At 32.8% G+C, this 22,908-nt stretch overlaps 1 protein-coding gene across 2 annotated transcripts in view; it reads left to right on the top strand.

Moving 5' to 3' along the window:
• MTRR (5-methyltetrahydrofolate-homocysteine methyltransferase reductase) overlaps positions 1–22,908 on the top strand; it is a 32,462-nt gene that overhangs the window by 710 nt on the left and 8,844 nt on the right. The window contains exons 2-10 of one of the 2 annotated variants that reach the window (XM_074279136.1): positions 4,452–4,608; positions 8,983–9,136; positions 12,684–12,801; positions 14,436–14,772; positions 16,958–17,080; positions 17,636–17,789; positions 18,893–18,981; positions 20,566–20,746; positions 22,439–22,481. In XM_074279136.1, coding sequence (XP_074135237.1) covers positions 4,480–4,608; positions 8,983–9,136; positions 12,684–12,801; positions 14,436–14,772; positions 16,958–17,080; positions 17,636–17,789; positions 18,893–18,981; positions 20,566–20,746; positions 22,439–22,481 — 1,328 coding nt within the window. In that variant the 5' untranslated portion in view covers positions 4,452–4,479. Of the gene's footprint in view, positions 1–4,451; positions 4,609–8,982; positions 9,137–12,683; positions 12,802–14,435; positions 14,773–16,942; positions 17,081–17,635; positions 17,790–18,892; positions 18,982–20,565; positions 20,747–22,438; positions 22,482–22,908 lie in introns of both variants that reach the window. The other variant, XM_074279135.1, reaches the window with a different exon arrangement.

Here is a 22,908-nt window from a genome sequence, read left to right as displayed (position 1 = left end):
ATGATTTGAGTTTGAAACATGTACCTTAAGAAAGAAATCTAGCCCATAACCCCAAGATTTGTTGTGAGGTTTGTGTGATCAAAATTTTCCATTCCTTTAGTCAGAGCCCCTACAGCTAAAAGTATGATCTGTGCTGCTTTATGTGGATTGAGGTGGAGAGGGAGGAAGGAAAGGAAGGACTGAACAGTTACCTCGCCCAGACTGCACTGTCCAGTGGCCACTTCTCAGTGGGGCACCTCCTATTTACGCAATGATTGTTGTTTGTCCTTCCCAAGCATGCGTTCCAGCTCAAGCCTTACTTAGTCTTTGGGTTTTCGACGCTCTGATTGAGCTATTTACTAGCAATTGTTTGTTTTTTGCTGTGGCAGTTGGGGTTAAATGACTTTCCCTAGTGACCTAAGGCAGCTAGGAAGTGTTAAGTTATCTGAGATTAGATTTGAACTCAGATCCTTCTGACTTCGAGACTGATGCTCTAGCCACTTCGACACCTAGCTGCCTCAAAATGATGTTATTTTGATATTAGAGTCCTTTAAAATAGTTTTAACCGCGGTGAGTAGGTGTGGGTGTGGATATGGGTGTGACTTTCATGCACACACGTACATATATATACATGCACACATAATATATACATATTGTTAATATTTTTTTCTTTTGGATCTCTGAACCCTCCCATAATGCTATCTTGGGGTTTCCTAACTAGATTTCTTTCTTAATGATTTTGCCTTAAAAACTAAAACCACTTAGATTTCCTTTGATTGATTGGCTATCTATAGATCCCAGGCCAAATCCCATTTGGTCATTGTTTGGGTCCTATTTGACTGGGATTGAATGTAAATAGCAGTTTTTTTCTGTTTTGCTATTAATCATGAGGGTCTTTCCCTCCCAGATTTATTTATTTAGGGGACAATGTTTTGTTTTGTTTTGTTTTGTTTTGTTTGGACTGGGTAAAGGAACTGATTTTTTGCCTTAATTGCTACCTAGCCTTAATTTCTGAATGAGTGTGGCCTTAGTAAGACTGAGATCTGTTGAAGACCTTAGTTTAAAAAGGCCAAAGTCTCCCATTGCATCCAGGGCCATCTTCAGTCACCTTGATCTACTTTTGGCCACCGGAGACCTAGATGGCTCTGGAGGGGAAAGTGAGGCAGGTGACCTTGCAACAGCCCTCTCTCATCTAGATCCAATTTACTTGCATGTCATGGCATCATTTCCCTGATGTCATGGTCCTCTTTGAGAATGAAGGCCAAACATATCCATAAGAGGATAATAATCAGAGTTTCTGTTTAAGTGGAACACTTGAAGGTTGTAGTGATACCTACTGAAACCATTCTTATGTGTGCCTGATGAGAAATTAAGAAGTTGCTAATGGATTTTATAAGATTAATTAAGTTAGTGTTTAGTAAGGGTCACTGCCTCCTCCCCCCAATCCAGTTAATCTGTGATTTTGTCGTAGGACATTCAAAAAGGAATTTATTGCTTTCTCATGAGAAAGGACACTCCCAGTGTGGACCAAAACAAGGTCAGCAAAGGTGAATAGTTCTCTGCAGTTTTATATAGATACTAAAGTAAAGTTTAGATAGACAATTTCTGGTCTACTGGTAGGGAGACTTGTAGTCTGGCCCCTTCCCCCACCTGAAATGCACTAAGGGAGCTTCAACAGAACAGAAAGATTCTTTTTAAATCTCTGAGCATCATCCCCATCACTAAACTCAGTCCCTGCCCCTAAAAAGCTTCCATTCTTACATCCTTTTGAGGACCTAACCTCCATTGTGACCACCCACTGATGTCCCTGTGGGTCTCAGCTTTCCAATTTAAGTTTCATTTCTCCAACTTAATTTTTATAACTTTGGAAACCAAACAAATATTCATTTCTCACATTAGGAAATCTGAAGGATCATCTATGTGAATATTAAAGGTCCCTTGTGTAAAGGCAGGGAACTTGTGTCAGAAGGGAAAGTGACATGGGGATGTTGGGAGGGAGGATGTTGAGCTCATATTACAGCTATCTTTATTTGGATGAAGAAGGGAATTTTGATTGAGTGAAAAGAAAAATGATAGAAATGATAGATAGTGATAAAAGTTAAAAAAAGGGGTGAATGGAATACAGAGAAGTAAGGAGACTCCAGTGTGCCTGGGAATGTGAAAATAAAATGTTAAATAATGTCACCAGTATAGAACAATGACTAGTTCCCTTGTATCTTCAAATAGGAATTTCTCCCCATTGAGTAATACTATATTCTTGATGAAAATAATGGAATTTGGAATTCATTTGATTCTACCATTTATTGTGTTCTGAAAATGCAAAATGAATTAAATATATACGTTGTTAATATGTTTATTTCAGGATTAAATTGTCAAGTTGTGAGAAGAAAAGTGAAATTATTTAAATTTAATTCATTAAACATTAAGTGTCTGTATACTATGTGGAAAACACTAGGGATACAAAACAATCCTTGCCCTCAAGAAGTTTACAGTCTGTTGGGGGAAGACAATGCACAAAAGGAAACTGAAGAGAGAGGTGGATGGGATGCCCACCAGTGGATATTGGGTGGGTTTGGGAGGTCATCTTATTCCCTGGAATTGAAACCAGACAGAGCTGCAGATGGGAAGTAGAATGAGATGGAAGATCATTTTCTTCTCTTTATGAAGATAGGCTTTAGGAGGAGATCAGAATTTAGCCTTCAAGTTAAAGGAGGAAGTAGGAAGAGGGAAGTGGAATCCAAAGCTTGGATTAATAACATGGAAATGTATTAAATGTGATGAGCTTACTCTTGGAGGAGTATCTTGTTCTATGAAGTTCAAATAGGGCAGAACTATAGTTATATGGAATTTAATATTTTTACTGAATATGTTTGAATATGGCAATTTGATTCTTCCCATTTTACTTCTGAATGTTGCTATTCTCACAGTTTTTAACCCTACAAAGCATGCTTTATCCTATAAATGTTGAACTGTTCGACAACATAAGAATAGTTTTATCACATTTTCATCTTTTCCACTAATCCCACAATAGAGACTACAAGGAGTCTGCCTTTTCTCCCATATGTATGCTCCAAAATCTTTGGACCAGTCTTTTCAGTCTTGTCCAACTCTTTCTGACCCTATTTGACATTTTCTTGGAAAGGATACTGGAATAATTTGCCATTTCTGCTCCAGCTCGTTTTATAGATAAGGAAATTGAGAGCATTAGGACAAGTAAGTAGTTAATTATGGAAATTAAGTGAACTTCACAATCTCCATCTAGTTCAATTCTGGAATTAGCTCAATTCCCTTTATATTCAATTATGAGTTCAGTTTCTGGCTTGTGAGAAAACTTCATTCAGTTATAGGAATTGGGTGAGAGGGATGTCGAGGTGGGGAAGTGGGGAGGAATGTTTCTTTATTGCATTGTCTGAATTTAACCCCTGCTTGCTGGAAAACTTGACCATCTCTACCTGCTGCTTAAAGCATATAAAATATAAATATTTTATATTTATAAATATAAAGCCTATAAAAATAAAACCTAGGTTATTTTGATCAGAATCTCAAATCCAAAGATTAATGTAAGGAGTTTTCTCATAAACTTATGTCTTATCTGAAAATTGGCTCCTACTGATCCATCAATAATTATTTCCATGTTCCTTTGGTTGTTTACAGGTACTTGAGGGGATGACTTTATCTCATATTTCAGGGAATTGTACCTGATAACTCTCCCTCTCTTTATTTGGACATTCCCTAATCTTCCCCCGTTAGAAATTAGATTACCTAATGTTATGTCCTGGTTGTTTTCTTTTAATTATTTATTTGATTGTTTTAAGTGCATAAAAGTCTGTCTACCTCTGTTTTCAAAGTCCAGGCCTAAACTCAAGAGGTCTAGTCCTGATTTCTAAGAACTTGCCATTCATTCCTTAATCAATTAAATTTTTGTTTCCTAGTCATCTCATCCTTTACTTGCCTCACAGATTAGAATCTGAGGTAAACAGGGTTAAGTGACTTGTCCAGGGTTACACAGTAACTGTGTCTGAGTTCATGAAGTTCATGAAGATGAGTCTTTTGATTTCAAGTCTGGTATTCATCTTGGGAAAGAACTGGATATGGAGTTAAAAAAGAAAGAAAGAAAGAAAGAAAGAAAGAAAGAAAGAAAGAAAACCAACTGGGTCTTCTTTGCCCCCTCCTTCGGATTTGGGAGAAAAAAAAATCGCTTTAGCTTATTGGTCTCACTTTTTTTCAATGTATAAAATATTAAATGTATTTAAATGTATTAAATGATATGATCGCTAAAGTTTCTAAACCTAAAATTGTATGATTCTTAAAATTGAATCCAAATAAATAGAAACAATCTGAAGCTTTATTTACTTATTTGGTATTATGCATGAATGTCTTGACCCTTTTTGACAGAGAATTTAAGTAGTTTGTCATCTGCTTTTGATTCATGAAAAGAAAATTAAACTTTCTTTTTCCTTTCTGTACTACAGTTGACATGTTAATATATATCATGAAACAATGAGGAGGTTTTTGTTGCTTTATGCTACACAGCGTGGACAGGCAAAAGCCATAGCAGAGGAAATAAGTGAGAAAGCTAGTACACATGGATTTTTTGCAGATCTTCACTGCTTGAGTGAATCTGATAAGGTGAGATGATCAAGTAATTTTGCTATATTGGAGAATAAATATAAGTGAGAAAGAATCCAAGTATACTGATTCCTAGGATGGTTTTTATATTCTTATCTTTAAATAAAACATGGATGCAATGTTAAATTTATGACAAATTGGTATTTTAGAAGGCTTCATTCCTAAGAAGTTATCAGAATATCATTGTAGGCATGCATATATTTTGTTTAAATAAAAAAGCAGGTAGATATATATGCACAAACATATAAATAAATAACATACATATTTGCTCTTTAAATGGTTTTCCATCTAGTTTTAAGTTGAAGGTCATTAACTTGCTAGTTCATGAGAATAAAGAGCAAACTCTTTATCAAGTTAAAGTAGAGAAATTTTTTTATTACTTTTGAAAAAACTTTTAATGTTTTTTAAACTATCCAGATTTCTTCAAAAAATACATAAATGGATGGGCAGAGGGAAATTCTTTATAACAGTTAAAGATAACTAGACAAAATATATTGTCCATATTGTAGTATATAACTCCTAAGAATTTTTGAAAGGGGAGAACATAATGGATTATACTTTTATAAAGAAAATAAATGTTGGACTTTGAGTTTAAATTTTCCTATTCACAGTGTAGAGATAGTAATTGTTAGGAACTTTGTCCCATTGTATAGCAGTTATCTTTAGTCAAATGAAGAAGTAATTACCTAAAGCCTTTTAGACATTTTATAAGAAAATTTTGGCTATCAAAACTCTTAGATAATGAGTTCTTCTGAATAGCTATGTCCTTAAAACCAGAGCTTTTAATTTTTATCTTTTGTTTCTTAATGCAAATCTTTCAAAAATAACTTGCAAAAAATAAGTTCTTCCTTTTTTTTTTTTTTTTTTTTTTTTAATGCCATCTATGACACCTGACTAAAATCCTACAAACCTAATACATAGTAGAGATGCCCAGTGTTTTCAAGGGTCATTGTTTGTTTCAACCAGTAACTCTGTGGGCAGCTTTTAGAAATTTTTCGTACAGCACAGAATTTACTCATCAGAATAATTAGAAATATCAGCATTGCTTGATGAAAATGATGGGGAAATTTAGATGCTATTAAATGTAAAAAATGAGAATTCCCCAGGGTTTACCAACAAGTAATTTGTCTTTAGAAAGACAGCTTTTACTTTTGATAAAAAGTAAAGTTCAAGCAAAACTTACAAAGATACAGAATTTTAGCCTCAGTAAGGAGGCAAATGAAATTGATTTTACACTGAAAATAATAATCCAAAGCACTTATCCATTTCCCTGAAGGATATTTGTAGGCCAAAGGCTTATCTTATATTTCAGCTATTTAAGTGTTGATGGAGCCACACTGCTCAGTGTAAAGGATGTGATCCTGGAGAGTTAGATTGAACATTTCTATACTGTTCTCAACAGACTCATCAACCAATGCTGAAGCCACTTACTCTATACCTCAGAATTAAGTAAATATCTCTCTAGCTGAAATTCCAACTGAAGAAGTTTAGAATGCCATTAGGTTTCTCTCCTGTAACAAAGTATCTGATATTAATTCCATCTCTACAGAGACTTACAAGTCAGAAGAGATCCACTACTTAGACAAAAAAATACTTAATCTTCCTGGTAAATGGCAAGAGGAGTTTATCCATTATGAGATCTAGGGTACCTCCATTGTCCATCTTTATTAAAAAAAAAAAAAAAAAGAAAAAAGAAAGAAAGAAATTGGTTGTCCTTTGCTAAACATAAGGAGGTTTCTCTCTCTTAGGCATTGCTGACCATATTGGTGTCAAAGTTTTTAATTGACTTATCCTTCCCCTGGAATATGGTCATCTGTAAGATTAATCTAGGCTTGTAATTCATAGGGAAGAGGAACCTCAGCACAAAAGCAATTAACACACAATTAACAAACATAGTGGTCACTATAACAAACATACATCATCACCACTCTGAGGAAGCACCAATATCTGAATTCCTTGGCTGGGAGGCCTCATACACAGCTATTCAGTCTTAAGTGGGAGCCATTGCTAGGCAAGTTATACAAAACTTCCTAGTCCAAATCCTCAAAGTCCCTTTCCACTAAGGTTTTTATAAGCTGAGAACAAGAAGGTACTATACTAAGGATTCTCATTTGATACATGACTCTTGAGACATAACAGCCTCCCAGCTACAGGATGCCCATTACAAGAAGTCCACCAAGGAGACGCCTTTCATTCCTTTAGGAGGATTATGCTTACTTCAGGAACTGTCCAGGTTTCTGGAGTAAACACAGATCTGCAATAAAGGATATTCAATAATTAATGCACCAGAAGGGTGGCCTTTCAACTTCTTTGTGCTTTTCTGGCATTCCACCAGATACTACAAGCACTTTCTCATGTTCTCAACATAAAGTTACACAAAAAACATGGGTGAGACTCACTTATGATTCCGTATTCACTTGGATTCCTTACGTTATTTACTCAAGAGCCAGAACATCTTCAAAAAGCTTTGAGGAATGGTTGATAATAGTGTTTTGAATGCCAAAATTCTTTATAGAATATTGGTTGATCCGACCAAGTTGATAATATCAGTTTTGATACTATGGCAATATCATGGCAAAATTTGGTTGCCTGGTGAAGTTCATAATACTTATACAGATTCTGAAAAATGGACAATGCTCTTGCACACTCCTGGTTACCAGGAGAAGAAAGTAGTTCTGTATGTTTGTTCCCATACTTTTTTTGTTCTGTAAGTATGCTAATTTCAGTGATGTTGTCAGAAACCTCAATGAAGACAGAAATGGCATCAAAGTCAGCTGCACACTGATATTTAATGGAAAAGGTTACAAACCAAGAGGGAGGAAGAATTGGTATGCAGCTTTTTGTTTGCAGATGACTGTGTATTCAGTGCAGCCTCTAAGGCTAAGATGCAGTGACATGGATCAATTCTCTGTCCATTGTGCTAATTTAGCTCCAAGAGTTACTAAGAAAACAGCTTCTTTATACTATACATGGAACCATTGGCTACAGCAAAGGGAGAAATTTTGAATGCTGTGGCAGTATACCAGGGATGTCTACATAGATGATGAGGTTGACATGTGCATTGCCAGAGCATTTGGGATACCCTGAAACAAAGTGTAGGAGAGAAATATTGTCTTCCAACTGAAGAACCATGATGCCAGCTTCATTGTTGAATGCTTGTGAAATCTGAGCAGTATACCTATGCCTTTCCAAGAAACTGCATCGCTTCTATTTGAATTGTCTTTGGAAGATTCTGAAGATCATCTAGCAAGATAAGTACCAGACACTAAGCCTCTTCCTTGAACTGCAATGCTAATCATTCAAACTCTACTCAAAAGAGCGAAATTCCAATGGGTTGGCCATGTTGTTTGAATGCTGAACATGCATTTGTCTGAAAAACTGTTTTGCAGAGAGCTTACTCAAGGCAAGCTCTTGTCACAAGTGGAGGACAGAGGAAGCAATAAAAGGATGCTCTCAAGGTCTTTCCAAAGACCTTTGGTATCAATTGAGAGGCATGGGAAATAGGGGCACAGGATCATTTAGCATAGTATGCCTCATCAAGCAAAGTACTGTGCTCTGTGAGCAAAGCAGAATACAGTTAGTTAAAAGAAAGATGTGATGCACAGATTTATACATATCGTTCCAAAATATTTATACAGACTATTTGTGCCCAGCCTGTGGTAAAGCCTTAGAGCTTATATTGATTTGAGCAACCAGTCAGCCACAATGTACATTGATTCCAACAGTCCTCTCTGAGTCTGTCATTTTGGTCCTCTGAGTATGAAGGACACCAAATGAATGCTTTCAGTGATACCAGATTGAAGATGTCCCATGCTTTCAAGGGTCATTGCAGTATTTTAGCAGGTGTCTCTTTTTTCTTCCCTCTCCCCTTTCCCCATCTTATCTTGTCATCTTGAGAGCTTTATGTTGTCTGTCTTGCTGATTTTCTTTACTACCAGACTTTCTCTTGCCTGTTTCCTTCAGAAATGATCTTTCCTTCCTTGGATCTTCATGTTCTAATTGGTATTATTTTGAATGATATTTATGTCATGTCTCCCCATTTAAGTTTCATGAGAACAAGGATCATACTTCATGTACTTTTTGTTTCAACCTTATAATTTGGAAAAATTCCTGAAATATAAAGTAATAGGCAAGAGAAAGTCTTTTTACTTCATAATGACTTGTAATTTAGTGCTCTTACTTAACAGATATATTGAGCATCATCCCATGCATTATCAGTTTGTAAAAACAGAGGTGTAGTACCTTCATGTATATGAAACAAAAGTAGTGACAAAGCCAAGGAGGAAATTGTTAAACTGATTCTTTAGTCTGATAGTCATAAAAATATAAACATCAAATTTTATTAAAAAAAAAAAATATTCCTTGTGTTTTTAGTATGATTTGAAAACAGAAGAAGATCCACTTGTTGTCATTGTTTCTACCACTGGCGCTGGAGATCCACCAGATACAGCAGTGAAGTTTGTTAAAACAATTAAAGACAAAAATCTGCCACCAGATTTCTTCTGTCATCTGCGGTATGGATTACTGGGTAATGGAAGATTATTTCCTCTTGATTCATTATATAACATTCATTTTAAGATGAATGTAAAAGCAGAGATTATAATTCTATATTTTTGAAAAGATTAAACACAAAAAAGCTAAGAAAATATTTTCCTAGTTTAATTTAGATAGTTTTTTTTATTTACACTTGCAGCAAAAATTAAAAGCTATGTTGATTAAAAATGCTTTCTAAGTAAGATATTCAGTATAATATTTTACTATGGAATTTGTGTTTTGGTGTTAACCAGTGGTCCTCAAACTTTTTAAATAGGGGACCAGGTCACTGTCCCTCAGACTGTTGGAGGGCTGGACTATAGTAAAAACAAAAACTCACATTCTGTCTCGGCCCCTCAGCCCATTTGCCATAACCCAGCTGACTGCATAAACATCCTCAGCTTGCTGCATCAGGCCCCTGGGCTACAGTTACTGTTAACCATTACCAGATGGATTTTTTTCAAAATAAAAATGTTCCTTAAAGGGAGAGAACTATGCTTTAGAGTTCGTTAATATTTTTATATTTAGTCACAGACTTAGAATCTAGAAACCAAAGACTTATACATACTAGATCCTTAATTAAGATTTAATTTTAAATTATTTTTACCTTTTTGACAATTGGGGGTGGTATAGGAACACACATGTAATTCATGTATGTCCTATTCTAAAATAATTCCTTTATTTGTGGAATTGTGGATAGTTTGGTCAGATGCTCTGAATGCACCCTACCAAAAACAGCCTCAAGAGATATTTTTCTGTTATACAGGCCTAGTTAAGTAGACAGGAAAGAGAAAGGGATTGAACTATGTCTTTCTAAATGCACATAACCAGTTCATGGAGCCTGTATTTACATCATTTATGAGTACTTTCAGGTGAGTCAGAAAAGTGATAATGCAGAGGAATTATTGGGCCGAAATAGCTGTTTTAGCTCATAAACCCCAAGAAAAGTACATGGTTTAAAGCTTGATTTGGTCAGTGCTTAGTACATTCTCAAGCATGGCTTAGTGCTTTTCAAAGATGACAAGAACTCTGAAGTTCCCACTGAAGATTTCAAATTTTTAATTTGGAATTTGGAGAGCTGGAATTTTGTCTTGTGAAACAAATCTGGAGAAAAGTAACTGGATTTAGGCATATTATCATGAATAAAGTAAAATTTCTTTCAAGTTCCTAACTATAATGACAACTGTAAGTTTTAAAATTACTTTTATGGAAAATATCTGAGAAAATAACTCAGAGTTAATGCCAACTTAAACAAATATTAATGATGAAGTCAACTTAGAAAGTCAAATAAATTAATGCAAACTGAATCAAGAAACAAATTTTAATAGGATTTTGCTTTTCCTACTCACAACTTATCTTACCACAAATGTATCCCTGAGCTATGTCAGATGGAAATAAAAGAAAGGATGAGAGTGGTTTATCTTTGTTTGCCAGACTGGAAGAAGATAAAGATGAATGTCTCCTTGGACATGTGATTTTTCAAAAGGATGTTCCCCTATGTGAACATAAACTTAATAAGATATTTCATTTTGTTATGCTGTATTAATACCTTATTAAGTTGAGTAAAAGCTCTTCAAGTTTTTTTTAATTGATCTGTCTACCACTCATTAATTGTCCCAAACACTCCATCCTTGGGGATCATATCTCCAATTCTTGAATCTCATTAGCTCCCTAGGTTCAGTTATATACAGATGACTTCCTCTCTGTATTATCTAATCTTAATTTCTTTTTTTTAGCTCTTGTCCCACATTACCTATCTGCCTACTAAGCAGGGATTCTTAACTTGTACATTTTATTAACATTTTAATAGTTTAATTATGATTGATTTTGTTAATAATCTTTAATTATGTATATATGTTGGGATTTGCCCACACAAAAAGTGAGTCCTCTACTAGAGGGAGCCCTGACACATGTATCTAGTTTTCCTCCTCCAAAAGATTAAAATCCCTTTTTTTATACATGTAAAAGTATACAGCTTTTACATGTTTGTTTCTTGTTATTGAATTTGTTTCTTTTGCCTTTTGTGATTACTATTATGGATTGTTTGTTTAAAAATTTTCCTCAGCCTTTTTTGTAAAAGGAATCTGAACTATCTTTTAACTGCCTTATGGTGTGATCTTTAAGATTCAAAATGCATGACTATGTTGAGCTTATATTGGCTAATTCCCTGCATAAAATATATTCTTGAGTTTATCGAATACTTGTAATTTACTTATTTTTGAATTCTCTCTTTTTTGTCTTTCCCATTGATCAGCTTTATTTTTAGCCAGCACCAAATATTTTAGATGATTATTGCATCTTTGTAGTATAATTTAAGGTCAGAGTACTATTTTCTTCTTAGTTTTTTGTTTTGTTTTGTTTTGTTTTTAAATTATTTCCTCAGAGGTTCTAAACCTTTTGTTCCATTTAATGAAGGACTACATTGGTAGTTTGGCTGGCATAGCACTAAATCTATAAATTAACTTAGGTAGTGTCATTTTTACATTGGTTAGACTCTACCATTAAGCATATATATGACATTAAAATTTTTTTTTTTGTAATTTTATTTACCTAAATCCAGAGTGTGCTATGATAGACTAATGCCTGGTTAATGCTATACATTTTTTTTTTTTTTTTTTTTTCTGAGGCAATTGGGGTTAAGTGCTTTGCCTAGGGGTCACATAGTAAGGCAGTGTTAAGTGTCTGAGACCAAATTTGAACTCTTGGGCCCTCCTGACATCAGGGCTGCTGCTCTATCCACTGTACCACCTAGCTGCCCAGTGCTATACATTTTTAAGTTCTTCTACATAGAATTTCCTTTCCTATTTCCTTCTCTATTTTGTTGCTGATAGGAAGAAGTGCTGATGACTTTGAATTTATTTTGTGTCTCACTGTATTACTGGAACTATCCTATCTTCAGTAAAGCTTTTTTTTTTTTTTGCCTACTTTTGATTTAAAATTTTTTTTTCTTGCCTTATTGTTCCTTGAATTTCTACAACTATGTCAAATTACAGTGGAGAAAGAAATCATCCTTCTCCTTACTGAGAAAAATTTTAGTGTTTACTTATTGCTAATGCTAGCTTTTGGTTTTAGATAAGTTGTTTTTATCATACTTAAAATGGACTTTCTGTGCTTGTGCTCTGTAGTATTTTTAATCTAATTTTATTTTATCAGAGGCTTTTTCTGCATCCATTGATATAATCATATGGTTTCAAGAAGTGTTCTTTAAAAAAAAAAAAAAAAAAGAATTCTTTTTACATCCAATATTTTAATAATGTTGAACCATTCTTGCATTCATAGAATACAACCACCTTATTTCCTGAATGATTTTTGGATAATGTTTTATTTTAAAATTTTGTTTCAGTCTTCATTATTGAAATTGTCTCTTTGTCTTTTCTTTATTTAGATAAAAGACAAATTCAACTCATAAAAGGAGTTTTTGAGATTAATGTGATAGCATATCTATTCATTTGTATTTTAATATTTAGTAGAAATCCATTAAAATTTAGAGGATAGCTTTTTAAAATTTCACATTTCATGCTAATTATTTATTCTTGGTCTAGGTCTAGGTGATTCAGAATATACTTATTTCTGCAATGGTGGAAAAATAATTGATAAACGACTTCAAGAACTTGGAGCCCAACGGTTTTATAAAACTGGGCATGCAGATGATTGTGTAGGGTAAGATGATTTTAATATATCCATGTTTTTAATCATAAATGACACAATGAAATATTTTTATTCAGTCATTTAATACTGACCCATACATCAAAGTCAACAAAAGTTCTCCCATTCACTGAAATCCTGCTGATCAATTTTTCATCATTTTTAGTAATTGAAATTTTTATATATCAGAACACTTAACATTAGAGTGATCTCTTCTCTTCCCTTTCTCTCTTTCCTCCTGCTTCCCCAAAACCCACTCTCCTTAAACCACCAGCCATTTTTTAAACAGTCATTCAGTAAACATTTATTAAATACTGTGTGCTAAGTACTATAATGAGCCTGGTAGTCTTCTCCTTTAGTAGTATCTGGATTAGATTTGTACTTTATTTGGTTTTGATTTGAAAAAAAACTGTTTAAATTCAAATATTATTGCATTTCTGCATAAACTTGATGACCACTTTGACATTGGGTCTCCAACATAACCCTCTTTATATTTATATCTATTTCCAAAACAGCTTTATCATCCATATCTTCTGACCCATCCTCCTCCTCAAAACTCCTCTGTGCTATTATCCACAAATCTAAATATATTTCAGCAGCTTCAGATTAACTTTTGAACATAAGCACTTTACTGCTCTTTCCCTGGAAACTCAAAACATCTCAAAGAAGTTGCCTCTCTTGCTTCTCCCAATTTCAGAGTTCCCAATACTGCCGTTCACATGTCAGTATGTCTTTTTGTTTATTTATGTATCATATTTTATTTTCTGAAACAGTATTTTTTGTCTTGCCTTCCTAAAAGAACTTCAATCACAGAAGTGATGGATAATCAAATTTTATGCATATATATATATATATATATATATATATATATATATATATACACACACACACACACACACACACACACACACACTATGAACCTTATGTCAGTAGTAATGTAAATGTCTTTAATATGTCTGTCTTCAAAGTAATGACATCATTTACATTTGCATTATTGCTTGTTTTAAGATGTTACTGTTTCTAAAGTACTGATGACATTCTCTTTTGTTAGTATGTCTAGGCATTTTTATTGCAATGAGTTACCCATAGTAGCTTAATTTTTCTTTTAATGTAATAATTGATTTATAGAGGCATTATTATGAATTGGATAACATTCTTGACTTAGACTTAAGTTTATATCACATCTATGGTACTTATTAGTTCTCTGATTATGGACAAGTCACTTTATTTTAGCATTTCTGAACATCAGTTAACTTTCTAAGACTCTTAGATGGATTACAAGATGTGTAAGTGGAGGGAATTCCTGCCTTGACAAAATCCCAGGTCTTTTATTTATTGATGAGAAGTTAATTAAACCTTAAAGGATTCTTGCACTTTCTAAACATTTCTCCTTTAGGTTCCCAGTATATGTCAACAACCTGAGAAGAAAGATTTTATTTCAATGAGTTCATTTAAATTTTTCTTTGGCATCATCTATGTCATGACTTTGTCAAGTTTTGTTAGCTATGCCTAGTTCACATATACTAGAATGTGAACTATTTCTATATAGAATATATATATATTTTTTTTTTTCTATATAGAATATATATAGAATAGAACTATTTCTGTCTTTGATGTCTCTCTCTCTCTCTCTTTTTTTTTTTTTAAAGTTTAGAACTTGTTGTTGAACCCTGGATTGATGGACTTTGGATTGCCCTCCACAAACAATTTGTGTTAAATGAAAGAAAAGCAGATATGATCAGTGATTTCAGTACCACATCCAGTGCCTCCTTAAAGAATGTTAAACCAGAAATATTATCCATTGACCCACAAATTACACTTCTCAAATTGAATGATTCAGAGGGAAAAGTTCATTCAGGAACTTTAATTGAAGATTTTGAACCTTCACTTATCCAATCAATACCACCCCTTTCACAGTCTGCTCTTAATATTCCTACATTACCTCCAGAATATTTAGATGTCCAGTTTCAGGAACCTCTTGACAAGGTAAGAAATGTAGCTCTGATATGTGTTAGAGATGTAACTACAAATTAACTACAAATGACATATAATGGAAGAATATATGTACATCCAGAGAAAGAATTTATAGCTAGAAGTAGGTACAGAGTGGCTTTACAAATCTGTACATAATTGTATCTCATAGTACCTGTCTCTGAGGTAGGTTGGGGTAAGGGGAACAAAAAAAGTCACATAATAACTTTATTATATATTTAAAAGTTATGGCAAGTTGTACATTAATAGATTTGAAGTTACATGTGCAATCACCATTATTTTTTCTTTTCTATTTTGTTATGGAAATGCTTGTTTTGTTTCTTAAATTCAGAGTAAAATAGATTAGATTTTAAAAAAAGAAATTCTACTGGGTGTATGGTTATATAGCCTTAAATTAGTTGTATTAATGATATTCGTTCAAGAATAAGTAGTAATTTCATTAATTGTACCATCTATGTAAAACTTATAGCTCAAATTCTTAATTTTTAAAAACATTTTATGTATGCAAGATAATATAATAAACTTTCTTTATGGATATTTCAGTAATAAGGTAATTTAGTAGCTAAAGTGCTCTCATTAAAAAATTGGAAAATTAGAAGAGGGGGGCTCTTGGCAAAAGTATGTGAAAGGAAGAGAAAGAGGAAAGGGTTAATGTTGGACAATGTTTCTGTCAATTTTGAGATTCTGGAGACAAAAGTATAATTTATGTTCATAGGAAATTTACCTAGTTCTAATTATTTAATGATAAAACAAAGGAAACAGTAAAAATGTGTATCATTTATTTGTCTGTGGATCTATCTGTCTCATAGTCCACATATGTTCCAACCAGGAACTAGTTAAATCTGTTGTGGTTTTTGCATTCTTGATGGCCTATCCACATAAGAATTATCTAGGGTAATTATACTCTTTATTCCTTTTATGTATACAATCATGATTAATCTGGAGAAAGAGGGATTACTATATTTGTTTTGGTAATTAGTGCTTATACCAATGGATTCTTCACTCATTCTCTAGCTGGCTAATTTTTTACATAAAATTGGCAATCATCATTATAGAGATGATAATGAAAAGCCTACTTTTTTATTGTTAAATTTCATTTTTAGTTTATAGAATAACATAAACATTTTTATAAAGTATAACAAAAAAGATGATTGCACACGAAATTGCAAATCTGCTATGAATAATTTGACATCCCTTTCAAATATACAAAAAAATTATCTAAATTTATTTTTTTCCTCTGCCCCACCATAGAGATGGTTAATAGCCACAAAGAAGTATGTATGTATGTAAGTATTATGCATATATAGGTATACATGTGTGTGTGTGTGTGTGTATATATATATATATATATAAGTATGCATAGAATAATTTTATATACATATAAAATTTTTCTATATATATATATATAAGTATGCATAGAATAATTTTATATACATATAAAATTATTCTATGCATACTTATATTTAACAATTCTTTCTCTGGATGCAGAAAGTTCTTCATAATTTGGGTATTTATAATAATTAAAATAAATTTCATTCAAAGCCATTCTTTTTTATTCGCCATCTAAATTTATTTTATAAAATTTATTTAGTATTTTGGTTTTCCTCAGTTACATGTAAAATTTTTTATTTTTAAGACTTTGGATTAAAAGTTATCTCCCTTCCTATCCCAGCATTGAGAAGGTGAGCAATTCAATCTAAGTTCTATTAAAAGTTCTTTTGGGTTTGAGACCATTTGATACAACTTTTTGAGGTAGAAGTGACTTTTTTCACTATTTTCCTCTGAATATTAACTCAGTTCTTTTATACCAAAGTAGCTATCTTTGGTCAGATTCTTTTTTTTTCCCCTGAGACTGGGGTTAAGTGACTTGCCCAGGGTCACACAGCTAGGAAGTAATGTTAAGTGTCTGAGATCAGATTTGAACTCGGGTCCTCCTGAATTCAAGGCTGGTGCTCTATCCACTGCGCCACCTAGCTGCCCCCAGTCAGGTTCTTTTTGAAAGAAGGCCATGACAACTTGGCTTCTATAACTTGTAAGATTATCCCTGTCATTCCTATCAGGGAAATGATGAAATGACTACAAAGTGTTAAGATCATTTGGCTAAAAATACACATATAAATGAATGATATTTTTTGCAAATTTCTTTGTTAATATTAATAGATAGAAATTTTCTTTCCAGGAGCAGTGCCAAGTATCTTTTACTCCAGTGGAGACAGTTTTCCAGGTTCCCATTTCAAAGGCCATTCGGCTTACTAAGAAGGATGCCATAAAAACCACTCTGCTATTGGAATTGGACATTTCAGTGAGTTGATGACTTTTACTTTCATTTGGGTAATTGCATATTAAAGACAACCCGAGAAGTAAGTGAAATGATCAGGTGGTGCTTTTTTGTTCTTTTATGCTTATGTTATTCTATTTTTTATATACAGAGGAAATGAGGAGGCCTGTGATTATATAGTGAAAAAACAAAATTGTAAAAAAACATGAGATGTGAGGTCTGAAGTTGGCCATTTTAGTTCTTTTGTCATTTTATAGTTGTGATACCTTGGTTAAATCATATAGGCTTTTAAATCCTGCTTCCTCCATCTGTAGAATGGACATTGCTAAACAGTTTTTCTTATAGAAATTAAGAAAATCTTTATTTCATCTAATTCTGTTTGCCTAAATTTAAGTAATCAAACATTTATCTTATAAAGTATAATAAAAGTATCCTTTAGCTGAACTTATTGAAACTTTAGCATACTTTCAGCAGAGTGAATGTTTATTTCACCTCTAACCTTACAAAATGAAAAGTTTATGTGCTTAGCTTTTCCAATACAATCTAAACTCTTTAACTTTATTTTTAAAATTTACTCAGAATACAACCTTTTCATACCAGCCTGGAGATTCCTTCAATATCATTTGTCCTAATGATGCCTCAGAGGTACAGGAATTAATTCAAAGACTTCAGCTTTCAGAGAAAAAAGAACATTGTATAATATTGGAAATTAAAGCAAACAATAAAAAGAAAGGTACAAGACTCTTGTTCATTAAAAATTTGAAATGATGTTATTTAGTTTGGTCACTGAAAAAGAAATGAGAAAATAATTGGAAACTTATATTCCTTGAATTTTCTGTGAAAAATATGAGAAATATAAGGATTATTTTTGATCTCTTCACATTTGAATGGTTTGCACAGTTGAAAATTCAGGTAGTGAAATAGATAGCTAGATGTTTGTAGCCTTCACTCTTTTATTTTCTGTAAGTGAAGGATCATTTTATTGAGATAGTTTAAAAATAATGTGGCATACATGCTGTTGTACTAAAAAAATGACTTCCTAGTTGTTAGTTTTCCTATAGATATATAGATCTTAATTAGATGTCTTAATTTTTTCTTTTCTAACTATTCTGTGATTTTTAGTGTTTGTCAGCATTTCTATGAGTATTAGGGGCAGAGGAGAAAGAGGTATTGAAATAATTGTGATTCTAGTTTTTCAGAATAGTTTTAAAGGTTATTGATGAAGGAGTGTAGTACTTTATACATAATGGAGATTTTTTTACTTGAGTCATAAAAATATGACTAAAGATGAAAATTCCTAGCTTAGAAGAAATGTGTTCTTTTTATTTTCTATATTTTTCTTTCCTTATTGTCATATTTGAGGGTTTTTCCCCACTGTATTTATGTAGCTTTTTTCATCTGAGAAGACTATAGTATAATTAAGTGAAAAGGTATCTTTTAACTAGGTTGTATATTAAAACATTAAAAGGTACAATTATATAATTGTAGAGAAATTGGCTTCATTTTTTTTTTCATTTCATGTATGTATGTACACACGCACACATACATATACATAGTTTTTATTGAACTGACATAGAATGAGCTTTATCAATATTTCATGGCTAAAGCAATAAAGTTTTTCAATATTTATCCCTTTTTTTGATGAGCTTTGTCTTTCCATTTTGGAAGTATTTTCTGAATGGTTTTATATTCTTTCCCATAGTATTGATGCACATTGAATGACAGTATTACTAAATTTTTTGGGAAATTGTAATATTCATTTTCCTCTTTTTTATGTTTTTTATGTTATATCTCCAATGTCTGTTGGATTCTTCTTTTCACCCTTTATTATTAAAGGAGCAGCCATACCTCAGCATATTCCTGAAAGGGTCTCTCTTCAGTTCCTTCTTACTTGGTGCCTTGAAATAAGAGCAGTTCCTAAAAAGGTATTGTCTTCCTTTCATCTTTGCACTTCAGTATTTAAATTAATTACATGCCCCTTGGCAGAAAATCTCTGAACAATATATTGTTCTTGACAGTTCTTGACAGTGACCTACTGTAGTTGAAATATTTATTATTTAACCCAATAAATGAAAGCAGTTTTTCATGTTGATTGGAAACTCTAATGGTCCTCATTTTTTCTTGTTTTCTTTTTACCAACTTTTCAGAAAATAATCACCAATAGTTATTATTAAGCAATTAGCTATGTCATATGTAAACAACAAATTGAATTATTTCTTTAGACAAAATTATAAAATTTGTTTTAGCAGAAAGAATATAGTTTTTAAATTGAAAGATCCACTAGATGTCAGTATTGTACAACATCTTATTGAGAAGATTACTTTTAATTGATTTTTATTGCCACCTTGCCTTAAATGATTGTATTGAGATAACATACCAAACTCTATTTTGCCAGATATCTCTCAATAACAAGAATAAGTAAGTCATGCTATAGTTATAGAATACTCCCCAGTACAAATAGTTGTTTTTTCCTTTTTATCTTGTTCAATTTACATTATAAAACTTTCCAGCTAAAATGACTACTTTCTCAGGAGGTTCATGATCAAATGGGACATAAATCAAACTAGAGTATTCATTGCATAGAAAATATTTTTACTACACTAATATAATTGAGCTATAGTGCTTTCTTCTGTACTATAAACATTTCTTCAATTTAAGGGACTTGGGGGCAGATGTTCAGTGGTTATATTTTTCCTTATGAAAATCTTATTTACATATTTGTTTTCAAAGGTCAGTAGTACACTTTTAAAATAAAAAATCTATGCCCTATTTGTGGTCCATATTGGCAGATATAGGTCCTCAGTATACCTATTTCCTCATTATTTTTTAGCTTAGCATGTTTTGAATTTCTAGTGAAACCTGATGTTAGGCTCTGAATGAAAGCTTGAGATTCAGATAGCTGTCTTTTTTGGCACCTCACAAATAAACTAAAATTTGAAAGTAAATAAAACATCCTAAATATATATCTGGGTTGAGAAATGGGAAAGTTCCTTATCTTTAATAAAAAGCTTAAAAATTAATTGAAGTGAAACTGAACTGTTGATACAAATTGCAGAGGATTATACTTCTGTTTTTTCCTTTTCTTTCAATTGGAGAATCAAGTGTAGTTTACTCTGGGGGCAACTGTGGTGTGGAGGCATAAAGTGGATATTGAATTAACTCAAATATAAATATTATGTACATACTAACACTGAATTACTAATAATAAAGATTTTATTCAGAGCTTACCACAGGGCCTTCAAATCGTGGTTCACTTCCTGGTCAACTTGCATTGTGTTTTCTACTCAGATTTTATAACCTTGCAGGTTCAAGCAGTGGCCAAAAATTAGAAGATGAAAACTGAGTTTTTCTTGCAGAGAGTGAATTATATTTTCCTTTGGGCATTCTTTTGGGCTCTCCAGATCATTTTTGAGTAATTGGGCACTTTCCAGATGAATAATGAACGAGCTACCATTACAGTCTAAGCCACAAAAATCACCTTCATTAAAATCTCTTTTTCTTTATTACAGGCATTTTTGCGAGCCCTTGTAGAATATACCAGTGATAGTGCTGAAAAGCGAAGATTACAAGAACTTTGCAGCAAACAGGGGGCCTCTGACTATAATCGTTTCATACGAGACTCTTACGTCTCTTTGTTAGACTTACTCCATGCTTTTCCAACTTGTAGGCCACCTCTTAATCTGTTGCTAGGTAAGTAGTCACTTTGGGTTTAATTGGGTTAGGTTTCTGAAATTTCACATAATCATCAAAAAAAAGATCCTTGTAGTTTATCTTAGAATGATCAGTGTCCAAGAGAAAAATAACTTCCTAAAAGTGAAAACACTATATGAGAAAAAAACCCACCAAGACAAAAAAAAAAAATCTTCATTTTTTTTCTTTCAATTTAATATAGCTGTACTTTTTGAAAGTCTCAATTTTTGATGAATCTGTTAAATATTCCTTTTGTGTGTGTATGTGTGTGTGTGTGTGTGGGGTGGCAATTGGGGTTAAGTGACTTGCCTAAAGGTCACACAGCTAAGAAGTGTTAAGTGTTTGAGGGTGATTTGAACTCAGATTTTCCTGACTGTAGAGCCAGTATTCTGTCCACTGTGCCATCTAGCTTCCCCTTCTTAAGTATTCCTAACCCTTTTTATTTTACCAATTTTCTACAAAGTCCTCTTTGTTAGTCAAATCTTTACAAATATTTGAGCAATTAGTTTTTTCCAAAAGCACCCCAAATTAGACTTAATATATAAGAAAATTTTAAGTGTAATATATGTAACACTGTATTAGGTACTCTATTTGATTAAATATACTATAAATATTTTGTCTTCAACTTGCTCAGGGTCACACAGCTAGGAAGTATTAAATGTCTGAGGCTGCATTTGAACTTCTGACTTCAGGGCCGGTGCTCTACCATACTATCTTTTAAAAGAAAAAAGGATAGTCCATTTTGCTTTTAAATGACATTTAAAAGTATAAAATATAATAAAACTATTAAAAAAAAAGTTTCTCTTTGCAGAGATGGGGAACCAAGGGACCATTTGGATATTTATAACGTCCATAAAAAATTATCAACTTACAGAATTCAGGCAATGGGAAGTTGTACCTAGCTCTCAGCTCATTGTCCTTTGCAGGTGTCTTAGCAAATGATTCCACAGGCTAATCTTCTTAGCCTCCACCTTCAAATTCTTTCCTAGACTGTTGCAATGACATACTAATTGATTTTCCAGTCTCAGGTTTCTCCTCACTCCAGCCTTAGCTGCTGAAGTGATTTTTGTCAATCTGACTAAGTCACTTCTCTGCTCAGTATAATCCAATGTCTCTCAGTTGCTTTTAGGAAGAAGTATAACTCTTTTAAAGCAAACCTGGCCCCTATTTATCATTCATTATACATTACTCCTCTTTCCATATCCTTTGATCTAGTCAAATGGGTATTATGTTTAGTGTCCCTATTTCTATTTCAATTTGACACCACTGCTCAGGGGGATTAATTTGACCTCAGGGTATCAAATTAGTGCATAGCAAAGGGCCCAGGGGAGGAACATCTTACCATTAATAGAGCTAATAAGCTTTGGAACATATCTTACTGCTGTCATTGAATAAAAAGAGAACCAGTACCAGGTAACTGTGTGGTGTGTTGTGGTTAGCAGATGAGGAAAAACAGTGCTTCACTGTCATCTAGACCATGGAAGGAAGGATATTTAGTGTAAATTATTTGAGCAATTAGTTTGTTGCTTAGGCAACAGTTTTATAGATTAAGATCAGCCAATCAATATTTCTCAAGTTACTACCATGTCAGTTAGTCTTCTGTTGTAGGGGATGTTTATATGATAAGATCATTGTTCCTTTTTAGTATTGAAAAAAAAAATTATCATTGATCTTTTGTTTTGTTTTTTTAAGAACATCTTCCCAAGCTTCGAGCCAGATCATATTCTTGTGCCAGGTACTGTAACATTATATAAAAATAGCATTATTCTTTCAAAAATTGTATAGAAGTCTTCAAATGCTGTATTAATTAAAAAGAATAATGTAAATAGTAATTGTTCCCTATTAGAGATTATACTTAGTGTTCTATGTACCATAAATATACTTTTTTAAAAAGAGATTCATACCTAACTTCAAATATCCAAAAGCTCTCCATTATTACTAATATACCTTGCATACATGGTAATCTTTTGTTCATCTTCTACTACTTTGAGGAAGGTATAAACAATGAGGAACCATTTAACTGAAAATAAGGTTTTTCCTTACCACTTTCTTCTCTGACTTCTAAAATACCATGGGAAACTACACCAAGAAAAAGTTTCATTGTTTGGAGATACAAGGGAAGAAAAACATGGAGAGCACAGAGTTTTATATAAAGGGACCAT

This window comes from Sminthopsis crassicaudata, chromosome 1, assembly GCF_048593235.1.
Source record: "Sminthopsis crassicaudata isolate SCR6 chromosome 1, ASM4859323v1, whole genome shotgun sequence".
Taxonomy (NCBI): domain Eukaryota; kingdom Metazoa; phylum Chordata; class Mammalia; order Dasyuromorphia; family Dasyuridae; genus Sminthopsis; species Sminthopsis crassicaudata.
The sequence above is the reverse complement of the archived record's forward strand: the minus strand, read 5'-3'. Positions and strand labels throughout refer to the sequence as shown.